The 16339-nt window shown below is 32.9% G+C and overlaps 1 protein-coding gene across 1 annotated transcript; it reads left to right on the plus strand.

The window, feature by feature from the left end:
• The first annotated feature begins 12505 nt into the window (after positions 1-12505).
• On the plus strand, positions 12506-15398 carry LOC139498769 (macrophage-expressed gene 1 protein-like). The gene is made up of 2 exons (XM_071287312.1): positions 12506-14710; positions 15259-15398. Exon 1 carries the CDS (start codon positions 12535-12537, stop codon positions 14698-14700), a length of 2166 nt encoding a protein of 721 aa, XP_071143413.1. The 5' UTR covers positions 12506-12534; the 3' UTR covers positions 14701-14710; positions 15259-15398.
• Positions 15399-16339: the final 941 nt, after the last annotated feature.

Consider the following 16339-nt stretch of genomic DNA (forward strand, 5'->3'; position numbering starts at 1 on the left):
CATTTTAAAGGAAATTAAATGTATTTTCCATTCATATCAGTTAACAGGTGTTCAAAATTTGAGATGTAGTAGAATTTCGTTTGATAAAAAGCCTCTCAATTATTCTTTGTGTTATTTTGTCCATCGGGACATTTTATTGGACACGGGAAAAATGACGATGTTTTTTAAAAAAGACCGCAGTTACATAATGATGACTTCAGATAGCTTCTTTGGGACATGTATAATTTTTCTAATATTATTAAAATCCATTTTCGTCGATTATATCTTATGAAAGTGAAGACAGGAAGTTTTTTTACGGGTTGAGCAGCTAGATGGGACATTTTTTCTCTTTTTTATTTAAACTCTTCTGACGATCTTCCTTCTCTTACAGTTAAAAACTTCTTTTACTTCATTTAACGTTAAATGTATACAAAAAGGTTGTAAAATTTTAAACCATTCTACTTACTAATGAATCCGCACTGGGATTTCAAAGACGCACATAAAACAAAATTGTAACAGCGGGACACCCTTGAAATGACGTTAAAGGCATCGAAATGAGCAAAGTTTTTCATTAAAAAATAGACAAAGCATAAAATCATCTATGTTATTGTTTTCTATGGGTTATTTCCTTTCGAATGATATGCATAACATGGATATTTATGGTATAGGATAAGAGCTTGAATTTGAATAACCCGCCTTCTAACCTATATTTCCAAAGTGACACCAATATCGTGCGTAGATATTATTATTTTAGTTTTTTTTAGTTTTTAGGGGGTCCGGGTTCTGTCCCGCAAATGTCTTATAATGTATAAAGACTAAGTCAATGAGATCAGTCTATGGAAGAAGCGATTCGATCAAAACTTTTTTTATATCAACGAGCGATATTGTCTTATATCAACGAGTTGCATTGTGGGAAATTTCAGACGAATGTTAGCATTTATACGAAGAAAGGCAGATTGAATTGAATTGTTGAATAAATGAAACATAAATGCACGATTTATCATTTGTAGATGTACACATTCTATAAATATCATGTAGCAAATTCAGTGGAATGCAATTGAGATGAATTCAATTGTTTGGTAAGCCAAAATCACCTATAAGTCAAAGATACTGCTATATCTTATTATGTCAATGCGATATTTGTCTTATATCATAGCGATGATTTTTTAATATCAAAAATTTATGAATGCGATACTTTTCTAATATAACTGCTATAGTTTTCTAATATAAAATGAATACGATGACACGTCACAATGCATGTCAAGAAAACTGCAAACATAATTCACAAACTTAGATCATGGCCAGTTTAATGTTTTAGGATCAATATCACGTAACTGTAACAAAATTAAAGCTTAGAACTTATCATTTCGAAAATGTTGCTTGACCCTATTGTTATAGTTGAAAGTGTTAACAACCTGTTCAGTCTATTGTTTTCAATCACATGGTTTAACCGACTAATTCTATTTGAAGTGATGATGCAATGGCGGAATTTAAATGCGGTTGCAAATAGTGTACCGACCTATTAGATTCTAATATACTGGTCACACTGCTATAGCCTATCCGCCTTGGTCATATCGAAATAGACAAAAAATATCATTACTTAAAAGAAACATTCATTCAAACAATCCAATCCAATACAGCTCCAAATTACAACGAATATTAAAATGGTAAAATAAATAATCCAAACAAATTAAAATGTACAAAATTAATGCTGATGTCCCGAACTTTGAAGATACCAACTGAGTAGCCTCAGACTATAAATTGGACAACTTCAGATACAACGAAAATCAAAAATCTTGTCAAACAGAAAATGTATTTCTTATTAACATAGAAAAAAATATTGAGAAGGAAAACAGTTCTTTTTTATATCAAAGACTTTTCCCGTTGGGAAATCGAGATTTCTATGAACATTATCAGCTCGCCGTGTGGACGCTCTTGTACATCCGATGACCGTGAGGGCATTCCGATGTATTGTTGCCGTAGAGATTTGACTTTCGTTTTTGACTAGTAACCGATCGTATAAATACGCGAACATTTCTTAATGCAAAATAACAATCCGTATCGCTTGTTATAAATTTATTTCTTCAATGAGTACTACAAAAAAGTGTTAAGAACACAAATAAATAAGATGTAAATGTCTTTTAACGTTAGAAATGTGTATATGTCTTTTCTATATTTATAAATTTAGATCGTTTAGTTGGAGGACTGAAAAGTACTTATTTATAAGGGGAAATTTTTAAAGATTTAAAGATATAAGAAGATGGTGCATGAGTTCGAATGAAACAACTTTTCATCAAAGTAATAATTTGTTTAAAGTAAACCATTATAGATCAAAGTAGGGCCTTAAACACGGAGCCTTGGCTCACAGCGAACACCACGCTATATAGGAACAAAAACATTACTAGTGTTAAACCATTCAAACAGGAAAACCAACGGTCTAATTTGTATCTAAAAAGGAGATTCAAAAGTACAGGTCAGATTTTGTCGAATCAATCTGATCGAGGACAGTATGACTCATCTTTGTCACAAGTTAGTTTCATTGTTATCAATAAAGAAAGTCTTCCATGCGTGCGTTGCGAGCATATCGGATATATAATATTTCGGTGCGTTCATTATAAAATTTGCTAAATGTTATATATGTGAACAATCATTTTGATACTTAGCTATTTGATTACGACATTGTTTATTAAACCCTTATTTGATTAGTTTTGCTTCCAAAACCAATTGAGAAAGGAGTAGGTCCGATAAGGGCCGATTTTGGCCTCAATTTTCAAGTTCATCTAACGAAATATTTTAGACACTTTTTAGTGTCTATTTCAATTGATTCAATTAGTTTATGTGAGAGATTTTAACTGATTAAGTCATTAAAATGACTCCGATTCAAGCTTAAATATGAAAGATTTATCAATTTTGCCAAAAATCATTCCTTTTCAGTTGTTTTTGTCAAAAATGAAAGTGGTCGCATCCGTCTTCATCCTCAACCTTTATATATATTATGTATTATCATCAAATACAACTTACATTTAAATATTATGAGTGAACACGAATGCGGACACTTTTATTTAAGACGGAAACCGTCTAAAATTTAACTAAAATGCTGAAATTGTGAAGATTTCAGTGAATTAGCATGAATTAATGATGTTAGTACCCATATTTATGTAGCAGAATCATTCTACTTTCCAATATATAGCTTAACGATTACATTTTCACAATTTTCTAAAACTGCTATATTTTGGGACCAAAAAGGGGTCCTACTGAACCTACTCCTTTGTAAGATGTTACCAAAAAACAATTCGAATTTAAGCAATGGTCTTAAAACTGCTTATTTACATACAATACTACTAAGAAGTAAAATCACAAAAATACTGAACTGCGAGGAAAATACAAAACAGAAAGTCCCTTATCAAATGGTAAAATCAAATGATAGAACACACCAAACGAATGGATAACAACTGTCATATTTCTGACTCGGTACTGGGATTGAACTTGGTCTCAACACATTCTGTCATATTTACAACGATGCGTGAACAAAACAGACATAATAGGTAAAATTGTCAAAATATGGGTACAGCAGTCTAATATTAATACTAATAAGTACAAATATTGATATAACAAAAACACCGCTATGATATTTTAAAAGTATCGCATTGATATATAAGAACTAAAAGCATTTGTTTATTTATGTATATAAGAAAAACACAGCACTTCAAATTTAACACGGACATAAACTTTAGCTTCTAACTAACTTCTGACTGTATATTTAGACTCAATTGTTGTTTATATTTGAACAATAAGTTTTAAAGTTAGTATTTTCTTAATTTTTCGTTGCCGAAAACAACATTTTCCGAAGGAATGTCTGCATATTTACAATTGATATTAGACAATATCGCTATGTGATATAAGAAAAGTTTTTATCGATACGCTTCTTCCATATACTGGAGATGGTTAACAGTAAAACGTCAAATTGACATCAAGTATTTATCTTAAAATAATACAGACAAAAGGACACGATTATTCTTCCTTAAAAAAACTCTGACCAGAAATCATACTTCAAACCAAATTATAATTCGAAAGGGTGCTTATATCTTTTGCTTGAACCCTGTCTTGAAATCGAATCATAAGTTGAATGTTTGCTCAAACTGTTACATTAACTTTAACTCTTAATTATTAAATAGCAACACGCAGCCGTACATAAAAAAACACACGACATTAAAATCGGATTATTAATAGTTTTTTGTTCAAAGTAGTTTGGTCAAAATAAAAAAATCAAACAATTACAAAACCACATCAAATAGTTATCAAAGGATTACAAGGTACCAAGAATACCATTTAATACGCCAGCAGCGCGTTTCGTCTACACAAGACCAGTGACTCTCAAATAAAAATAAGTATGAATCCAAACATGTACAAAGTTGAAGAAAAGAGCATTTAGGACCTAAAATTGACAAAAGTTGTGCCAAATACAGCCAAGGTAATCTATGCCTGGGATAAAAAAAATCCCTAGTTTTTCGAAAAATTCAAGTTTTGTATTAGGAAATTTATAAAATTGACCATATAATTAATATTCATGTCAACACCATAAAGCTGACTACTGGGCTTGTGATACCCTCGGAGAAGAAACGTCCACCAGCAGCGTCATCGATCCATGGTGACAATAGTTCTGAAAGGATTATAGTTTAAAACGCCAGGCGCGCGTTTCGTCTACATAAGACTCATCAGTGACGCTCAGATCAAAATAGTTATAAAGCAAGTGTTTAGTTAAAGAGCATTAAGGACCCAGAGACTGGAAAAACTACTGAACTATAGACATATAAAAAGTTTTAAAGCATTGGTCAAGTGGTTCGTAAATGATTGCACGAGAAAAATCATATAATACAATTTTCAAATTGATCAAGGAACCTAACTACTGAACGTTAAAAGTGAAAATCGTCAATATTGAACTTGACCTAAATTATGTCATCAGTAACAACATATTATATTTTGAAAACCAATTGTGGAAGGGTTCATAAGTTATTAAAATTACAAAAAGTGCAATTTTCCTAATACATCAGTGAGCATAAGCCCGAAACTTTAAAAGTGAATAATTCTTATATGATTTGCATACTAGGGAATACGTTGATATGATTGGTCGAGAGAACTTCCAGTAGTTGATCTTGACGTTGGTTATTTTTCGATAGACATATAGATTCCTACGCAGCAACAAGTGTATTACGATATTTCTCCACTCGAGACAGTTAAATTTTATTATTTAAGGATGTACTAAGGTGAGGTTTTGGAATTTGTGTCAAATGTTCGGCCTCCTTGGTGTTTTTCCATACAATACAATGTAAAATATTTTGCCCCATAACTACGGGGCGCCGAATGGGACTCTTGTGGTTTTGTACAAAATTCAATTCTGTCATAACAAAATCATTTTTGTCTTACAAAACTATGTGCTACAGACTTGTTTTGTGAGAACTTCAATTTTGTGATGACAAAATTCATTTGTGTAGACAAAATTCATTTTTGTCATGACAAAATTCATTTGTGTAGACAAAATTCATTTTTGTCATGACAAAATTCATATTTGTCATGACAAAAGTCAATTTTGTCTAAAAGGTATGCAAATATAAACATATTTGCATACAAAATTGACTTTTGTTACCTGATATGGAAATTAAATCACAAAAGTCAATTGTGTGAGGTAAGATTCAATTTTGTGAGACAAAATTGACTTTTGTGAGACAAAATTAACTTTTGTGAGACAAAATTGACTTTTGTGAGACAAAATTCAATTTTGTGAGACAAAATTCAATTTTGTGAGACAAAATTCAATTTTGTGAGACAAAATTCAATTTTGTGAGACAAAATTCAATTTTGTCAATTTTGTTGAGACAAAAGTCAATTTTGTTAATTTTGTTGAGACAAAAGTCAATTCTGTCAATTTTGTTGAGACAAAAATCAATTTTGTTGAGACAAAAGTCAATTTTGTTAATTTTGTTGAGACAAAAGTCAATTTTGTTAATTTTGTTGAGACAAAAGTCAATTTTGTCAATTTTGTTGAGACAAAAGTCAATTTTGTCAATTTTGTTGAGACAAAAGTCAATTTTGTGACGACAAAATTCATTTTTGTGACGACAAAATTCAATTTTGTAACAACAAAATTGACTTTTATGTGACAAAATTGACTTTCGTGAGACAAAAATCAATTTTGTTGAGACAAAATTCAATTTTGTCAATTTTGTTGAGACAAAAGTCAATTTTCTTCAGACAAAAGTCAATTTTGTCAATTTTGTTCAGACAAAAGTCAATTTTGTCAATTTTGTTCAGACAAAAGTCAATTTTGTCAATTTTGTTCAGACAAAATTCAATTTTGTTCAGACAAAATTCAATTTTGTCAATTTTGTTGAGACAAAAGTCAATTTTGTCAATTTTGTTGAGACAAAATTAATTTTTGTCAATTTTGTATGCAAATTAGTTCACAGAAACCAAACTAAACTAATTTGAATACAAAATTGACTTTTGTCGCCCAATTTTCAAATTAGGTAACAAAATCCAAGTCTGTGTAACAAAAATGAATTTTGTCATGACAAAAGTGACTTTTGTCCGCTGATATATAATTTTGTATGACAAAATTTTAAATTTGTAGTATGATACAAATTTTGTTAAACTGAACTTATTTTTGTTGAACAAAAGTCACTTTTGTCCGTACAAAATTGAATTTTGAGTACAAAACCACAAGAGTCCCATTCGGCGCCCCGTAATAACACCCATTTATTTTTTCATATAAGACTTAATAGCTCATGAAAGGTTATTTACCAAAATTTTAGAAGATTCTTAATTTTCTTTCTTTTGTTTTGAGACCTAATAATGCCAATGCAAATATAAGGTAAAAGTCCGAGTCAGCCTTTTCCCGCCATATTTTAAATCTCAAATATCTCGAAAAGGAGGTCCATGACCTATCAATATTTTTAGCTTATGTTTATCCTTAATTGATGCTCTACCAGCTTATAGTATCAATTTTAATTTCTTGATTTCTTAATTTTCACCTAACCTCACCTAAGTACATCCTTAAAGCGCGAGGCTTGCCGAGCTCTTTAAATAACTAAAATTTAACTGTAGAGAGTGGAGAAATATCGTAATACACGAGTTATAGTGTAGGAATCTGTTTCTCTAATGATTTTTATCCTTCTTTTTCAAAGATTTTCAGAAACTTGTGTTCTTTATATGCGACGTCATCAGGCATTGTCGCCTTTTTTCATGACTTCACAATAGGAAAATTCAGAAGAAAACAAAACATTTAGAAGTCATAATCAAATTTCGACTAATCATTTGCCGAGAACAGATTTTTCACTGGTGAGGAGAAATATTTTTCTCACACCGGTCAGGAAATGTGAAAAGAGCACAAAAATTAGAGAATTTTTTTTTCGTAACCAATGTAAACAAGATGACGACAATAATAACACCGACGTTACCAAATTTATTAGATAGAGGTAATGAGTGTGAAAAATAGATTCCCTATCTTCAATTTTAAAGAATTATAAGGATTAAACGCCTTTTTAAAGAAATGTATTGGTGTATAAACTGGACCAAGTCACTCACAAACATATCATATCTCTGGACTTGTATTTGTTTGTGAGTGAATTGGTCGAGTTTATACACCAGTAAATTCTTTTAAAAAGGCGTGTAATCCTATAATATCGTCAATATAAAGCATCACTCCATTTAAGTTTGAATCAACATGTTAAAAGCATACGTTAAACAATTCATAAATAAAGGCAACAGTAGTATAACGTTGATCAAAAGTCATAAATCGATAGTGAGAAAACAAATCCGGGTTACAGACTAAAACCTAAGGAAACACATCAACTTTAAGAGGGGGAAACAACCAAACAACAAAAACAAACGCCGACTTACATTTAAACGGACTATACATAGCTATTTGATAACAACTGCAATAGTCCTTGCTTGGTACAGGACTTTAGAAAAATATGGTGTGATGAAACTAGTATATTGGCTAGCCGAACCTCTCGCTTACATGGTAATGTTAAAGAATATCGCTAAAATGATAACACCACGAGACAGGAATACATTTCGTGTTGCTTAGTCTTTAGATTTCTATGTTGTTTCTTGTGTACTATCATTTGTCTGTTTGTCTATTTTTTAGCCATGGCGTTGTCAGTTTATTTTCGATGTATGTGATTGACTATATCTCCCTCTGTTATCTTTCGTCCCTCTTTTACAAACAAATGCAAGCTACTGTACGAAAACTGTTGGCAGAAAAACGCCCGCCCGTCGTATTTTATCAATTACTCATGCCTAGTAAACATATCAAGTCATGACACAACCATGTCATGTCATATTTAAGTATCATTAATAATGACAATACCGTATGGAGTTATATCAAAACATCATTTAGTAGTTATAAAACCCATCATGTAATTACAAAGGATCGTCCGGCAACGATAAAACCCCGTCACGTAATGTCACAGCGCCACATAAGACAGCTATGGGAATCCAGTTTTGCACCAGTGCAAAATGTCTTGGAAATGGACGGAGACGTAATATACTAGACAAGTAATGTTCTAGTTTTCACAACATATTGTTGTTGTTGTTATATGCATAAGGTCAAGTGGCAAATACTTTTTGCATATTTAAGACAAAAATAACAAGAAAACAAATAGGTAAGTTTGCTAAGTGAGTCGACTGGAATGATAGATGGGATATTGCCACTGGAAAACGAAGGTGGTAAAAATGGAAGCAACACGTTATGAATTTGACGCGTCTGATAAGGTTTTCTGGATCTGCCTTCATTAGAAACGCTTAAAGCCGAATATGTATGTATGTATAAGGACCGAAAACGGACGGAGAAAGCATGCTGCCTTGCAAAAAACAACTTTTACATACCTGTGGATGAGTTGTTGAAAAGGTTCTCTGATGTGCACAGACACTCTTACTTCACAAGTCACCCAATTTTACGTCCGTGTTCTGGTGTAAATATATCCCATAACCAAGAGAACACGTTCACTGTCGAATGGAAAAAGTCAAGGTTACCATATTTCTCCACCTTAGTCCACCCTCGGCATTACTTTATTGTCATACTATGAGATATAAGTAAACTAACAAAAATATCGAACCCCAATGAAAATTGAAAACGATAAGTTTCTTACGTCTAAAATTCTGGACTTAACCTGATCTTAGAACTGGATAAATTCTCATTTGTTGACCATGATGATACATATTTCATATCAAATTCACAAATATTGCAAGATGGTCTTGAAGCATAGATTCTGGGTACTGACGTTGTTCATCATCTTAAGGTGGTACCAAACACCTTAACTAAAATAAATTTGGCTCGTCTAATTTTCATAAAATTTTGACAAACTATTCACTTTGACCCTTTGACAAAAAATATAGAAAAAATTTGAACCAAACACTTTCTCGGAGAATGTGCATTGAATATATAACAGTTTGACAAACACTTATTTTGATCATTGAGAGGCTTACTAGTTCCTTAACAATCGATGTGATTAAAACGTTTGGTTGATGATACAGAGTTATCTCCCTGTAGTGTTAGGTATCACCTTAATTACGTGTTCTAATATGACGTCCTTATGAAGCTTTGTAAACAAAGCCGTGTCAGACGAGCACAACATTAATTTGACAAATCCGCACAAATTTAATGTTTTTATTCTCGTTATTTTTATTTTTATAAAATATAAAATTGAGAAAGGAAATGGTGAATATGTCAAAGCGACAACCACCCGACCATAGAGCAAACAACAGCCGAAGGCAACCAATGGGTCTTCAATGTAGCGAGAATTCCCGCACCCGTAGGTGTCCTTCAGCTGGCCCCTAAAATATGCATAATAGTACAGTGATAATGGACGTCATACTAAACTCCGAATTATACACAAGAAACTAAAATTTAAAATCATACAAGACTAACAAAGGCCAGAGGCTCCTGACTTGGGACAGGCGCAAAATTGCGGCGGGGTTAAACATGTTTATGAGATCTCAACCCTCCCCCTATACCTCTAGCCAATGTAGAAAAGTAAAAGAATAACAATACGCACATTAAAATTCAGTTCAAGAGAAGTCCGAGTCTGATGTCAAAAGATGTAACAAAAGAAAATAAATAAAATGACAATAATACATAAATAACAACAGACTACTAGCAGTTAACTGACATGCCAGCTCCAGACCTCAATTAAACTGATTGAAAGATTATGTCTTCATCATATGAATATCAGGTACAATCCCTCCCGTTAGGGGTTTAGTATCATACTATCATAAAATATATGAGAAGAACATAACCCGTGTCATGTCAACAACTGTTTTTTTAGAAATAAATGTGTTTAGTTCCGATGCAAAGACCCTATCAGTGAATCAATGTTAAAGCCAAAATATGCAATCTTTAATGACCTGACAACAGTATCGTAACTATATCCCCTTTTAATAAGTCTATTTAAAGGTTTTGTTAGTTTCTGAGGAGAATACTGACATTTTTGTGCTTTATAAAGAATATTTCCATAAAATTTTGGATGTGAAATACCTGAACGTATAAGATGTCTGCATGTTGAGTTATATTTACGAATTATTTCCTTATACCGGTGATAAAATTTAGTAAATGTTTTGACCAGTTTGTGATATCGAAAACCCTGGTGTAATAATTTTTCAGTAATACATAAATTTCTCTCGCTAAAATCTAATACATTGTTACATACACGAGCGAATCGTACAAGTTGAGATATATAAACACCATAAGATGGTGACAAGGGAACGTCACCATCTAAAAATGGATAATTAACAATAGGAAATGAAAAATCATCTCTTTTATCATAAATTTTTGTATTAAGCTTCCCGTTTATGATATAGATATCAAGATCGAGGAAAGGGCAGTGGTCATTGTTATCATTAGCTTTATTTAAAGTAAGTTCTACAGGATAAATTTCTTTAGTATACATACTGAAGTCGTCATTATTTAGAGCCAATATATCATCCAAATATCTAAAAGTATTGTTAAATTTTTGTATCAAATGTTGTTTTGATGGGTCTTGTATATTATAGTAGCTGACATAAACGTTAATTATATATTGTTTATGAAAGAACATATATTAACGGTTTTTAGTTTTAAAACTTAATTAATATGAAAATACAATGTACAGACTCAACGGGCAGAAAAAGAAAACAGCCAAACATTTTTAAGGAATTTTCGTACGCTTCGAACTATAAAAATACAGTTTTTACTGTATTTGTCCTATTATAATCGAAATAATTCCTTCGTGTCATGCTCTATGCTCATTTTAACATGGGTAGGCATTATATTTGTCGATATTTTACAATGAGCTATATAAAATATTGACAAATATAATGCCTATAATGCCTGTTTTCTTTGCCAAATATGTCTAAGGTATATGCCTGGGATAAAAAAAATCCTTAGTTTTTCAACAAAAAAAAGTTTTGTAAACAGGAAATTTTAAAAATGGCCATATCATTGATATTCATGTCAACACCGAAGTGCTGACCGTTGGGCTGGTGATACCCTTGGGGCGAAACATCCACCAGCAGTTGCATCGACCCAATGGTGTAAATAGTTATCAAATGTACCAGTATTTTAATTTAATGCGCCAGACACGCGTTTCCTCTACATAAGACTCATCAGTGACGCTCAGTAAATGTTTGTTTATATATCTGTTTGTTTTTATAGTGGTTAAGATAATAACACAACGTTGACTGCTGTACCTATATTTTTGACATGTTTACCTATTATGTCAATTTGTTTTGTTCACATATCGGTGTCAATATAATGGAATTTTATACGACAGTCAGACAAGTTAGAGGTTTAGCTCGCTTCAAAACCATGTTTAATCCTCTAGTTTTCTATTTATGAAAATGACTATAACAAGTCAGGAATATGACAGTTTTTGTCCATTTGTTTGATGTGTTTGAGCTTTTGATTTTGCCATTTAATTTGATTAGGGAGTTCCCGTTTTGAATTTTTCTCGGAATTCAATATTTTTGTGATTTTACTATTTAGGGCAGTCGCAAAAGTAACATTATACTGACAACTATGCGTGAGCAAAACAGACATAGTAGGTATTATAGTCAACAATTGAGATACAGCTATCGTGAGTTGTTGCACATATATTGGTGACTATTTCCCCATTACAAATAGAACTACAAAACTTACAAGCATTTAATATTCTACTAGGGGACAATACTAACAATTTTCAATATGTGTTATCATCCAATAGAATCCATTTCATTAATGATTATCAATTGTTCAATATCATAAACCTCGTCAAATTAACGAAATGTTGGAATTTGATCTTTTATTATCTGTAGACAGATATGTCATATGTCCTTGCAATTTTACTTGTAAGACCCGTGCACTTAAAATACGAATTGAAAGTACGCATAATCTATGGGAAAATACATATCAAATTCGTTTATCATAACATGTACCTTGAGGCATCCGTACATTAGATCTAATTATCAAAGCAAAGATAACAAGCTAGATATATATAAATAAATCACCCAGCATTCGGGCTTATTTCTCAATCCGAACCAAAGATGGAAAGTCATAGCTTAGCTTTGATTGCCATTGTTTGTGTATCCTTGGTAGCTGGTGTTAGAAAGAGCCCAGAGGAATGTTTCAAAACACTTACTGACACCAAGCAAATTTTTGAAGTTCTTCCAGGAGTTGGCTGGGACAATTTACAGAACACTGAGCAATATCGAGTACTTGATATTTCTTACAATGAATGCCAAACAACTGCAGATCGGAAATTTCTGGTTCCAGATGGATTTACTGTTGAGCCAGTCAAAACTAGCGAAATCAGTATTTTTGCAGATACTTTCAGTACCCACAATTCATTTACCAGTGCAACGTCTGCATCCGTTAACAAGCAATTTTGCGCCAGCGATTCAACTCTGTTCGAAAAATCGCAGATAAGTGGTTCTTATTCTAATGATGCTCAATTTTCAGTGAACAAGCAACTTGAAACAGATTCAACACTGGTACGCGTAACTGCTAATTTCCCACGTTACCGAATTACAATAAAAGAGGATGCTCCTCTTGATCCTGTTTTTCGTAGACGGTTACAGAAAATAGCGGCCATGTTGGACACTAACCAAGATCAAATGGCAACCTTCGAATCAGAACTATTGACTCGCGACTACGGGACACATGTTTTGTCTGATGTATTGGTAGGTGGATTACTTGTGAAAAATGATTATATTATAAAATCCAGCGAATCTACAACTGTGTCTGCCTCTGATAGAAGTAGCATGAACTTTCAAGCAGGACAATCTTTCAATAAATTCTTTTTCAAGAAGGGAGCAGAAGGTAGAAGTTTTACACAAAATAATTCAAAATCTGCAACAGACACTGAAAAGTACGCGAACAGTTTACAATACTCCAAGGTAACCACATATGGTGGACCTGTATTTAATATGGGACAATTTAGTATGGACAACTGGGAAAAGGGACTAGAATCTAATTTAGTTGCGATTGATAGACGTGGGCAGTCTCTTTTTGATTTTATAAACCCATACACGCTGCCAGAAATGTCACCAACAACAGTTTTCAAAGTAGAAAACCTCGTATTGATGTCGTCCTCTGGTTATTATAAACATAATAGCGTGTATGGCTGTACCGATCCAAAGGCAATTAACTTCAATAGCAAAGCAAATATAGATGACGGTACATGTGGATTGAAAAGCGATTCCTTCTCAATCGGGGGATTTTTTCAAACCTGTGAAGAGGGCGACGGTCACTTATGTGATCATTTCAGCTTTGTTAATCCACGCACAAACCAATATTCTTGTCCTGCCGGGTACAGGACAGTTCGTCTTTGGAAAGCGTACAAATCTTATGGTGCAATTTGCCGTGACATGAAAGTTAAAAGTTTGTCTTGTTCATTCCTCAACTCTAAAAATATCAACGAATATACAGAGCTTGAGTATTCTGTTTACTGGTGTTCTCCAAATGCTCCACAAGGACAACCAGCACAATCTGCAGGATTTCTGTTCGGCGGAATGTGGAACCCGTCTTTCCAAAATAATCCAGTCACTGGGGGAAACTATTGTCCAAGTGGATTTTCTGAAATTACCTTGGGAGTAGATCTTCACTTGTGCTATGGAAATGATGTTGCTGCCAATAGACTCAAGGCCGTTACATTTGGTGGCCTTTTCAGCTCCATGTCTGGAAATCCTCTAGCTGGACCTAGTCCTAAAAATGACTCTGGCGATACAAATCAGTACGCAGAAAAATGTCCAGGAACATTTTCCAAATATCTAGCAACAGTCGATGAAAACGTTGACATTTACTACTGCAGCGTTCATCCCAAAGATACGGTGTTTGAGCCTAGAGAAGCCATTCGGCCACCCTTCATGAAGAGACCTCTAATCAAACCTTACGATTTAACAAGTGCCATGGTAAAAATGACCGATATGGAAGCAGCAACAATCAACTTGCTGTCGCTAACAGGTTCAGACTCAAAGTTGACGGCGTTTGAAAAGGCTGATCTTAAATACCAACAATTAAGCAATGAGGTACCTGATAACCAGAATAACGGTGGATCCAACGGACAGAGTAGCACGACAATCATAGTCGTGTCAACGGTTGCAGTAGGAGCAGTGATGCTTGCTGCAATTGTGCTGACCATCTACATAAAGAAGAGGCGAGGACAAAACGAAGAATACACTCGATTGACAAATAATTTACCAAAAAACTAAACAGAAAAAGGTTAGTTTGAATATATTGATAGATTACTTTAACGAAGTCCCGGTCGATAGGAAATTTATTTATTCGTATGATTTGGTGTATGCCAAAGCGACAGCTCGACAATAACAAAAAAAAAAAAACAGGAAAGACATTTTGAAATTAATGTACGGTTCTGAACAAGTGATAAGTCTATCCATAAAACTGGTTACTATTTTCCTCAAGTCTATGTAATTTGCGATACATGTTCTAACTTGTATAATTATCCGTACGTTTCGAAACAAGTGTTTACTGGAAATTATAAAAGCAACACTGGCGTTTAAAGTAATATCTAAATTGTAATCTAAAAACGTATTATTCTATTTGGTTTATATTGCGTTTATATTACACGATTGATTTTAGGAATAATGTAACCAAAAAAATATATCGTTTATGGTACAACTTACATGATTTAATTTTGAATAAAAAGTAGAACTTGAGAGTATGAGAGTATGATTTTGAACCTTAACCATTTTTAAGGGGCTGTCGGTAATACAATTTCTAGTTACATGTATATTATTTTTATATTTCAGGGTTTTGACTTAGACAACGACGCTTCCAAAAAGACTAAGAGACAAGTTGAATGATACAGACTCGTATTATAGTTGATTTATTGTGTGATCCTTATACGTATAGTTATAATGAAAACAGAAATATTAAATGATGTCTTTTACTTTTATTTGTTTTAGATCCTGTGAGGGATAATATACGGGTTATGTACTGAGTCGGTTTAATATAATTTTGACTATTTTCAAAATAATAAGGAGATGGTGTTTAATTTCCAATGAGACAACTAACTATCATAGACAAACGTACGAAGATGTTAACAACTACATGTCACTGCACTACTTTCAACAAATGAGCAACGCCCATACAGTAAAGTAAGCTTTTAAAACCCTGACATGACAAAGTGTGAGATTAAAAGGGAGATACGAAACCTCAAACATGAAGCTCCATAGAGATGATCGCTAACAAGGTAAAGATGTATGCAACATTCAAATCATAAGAACAGTATCTGGAAAAGCCCATGTTTCACACATGAGTCTGATAGATATATACCATTATCTCATTGTTCATATATTATTGTGTACAGTTAATTAAAATGTCTTTGCCTAACTTAAATCAAAGCGCTGTAAGCGCTGAGGGCAGTTAACCAACAACCAAGGCAAACGTAATTATGAAAACTGTGGCAGTGTTGCTTCAACATTAAACATTCATATATTGTACATTTATGTTATCTAATGAATTAATTATTAAGGCAAATAATGTTTATGTTATTAAGGTTTCAAAAGCAATGCATATATCGATGTATATGTTTTTATGGTGAGTCTGCAGAGTGGTACAATTTCGCAATGATTGCAGTTGTTCTAGTTGGTAGTTAACGTTGGTTTTAGTTGACTGTTAGTAGTACAAGTTGACTTAGTATGAACATTTAATAGTATGAATGGACTTGTTTCCATAGAAAGAAAACTGAGTTTGTGTTCTATAGTACAAAATTTATGAGACACAAATCAGACAAATGTTTTCTACTACAGGGATCAAATGTGAGGTCTGACTGACCTACCCATAGCAAATGTAAATGATTTGTGATATTGTCCCATACATGAATATACA

Source organism: Mytilus edulis, chromosome 1 (assembly GCF_963676685.1).
Source record: "Mytilus edulis chromosome 1, xbMytEdul2.2, whole genome shotgun sequence".
Classification (NCBI taxonomy): Eukaryota; Metazoa; Mollusca; class Bivalvia; order Mytilida; family Mytilidae; genus Mytilus; species Mytilus edulis.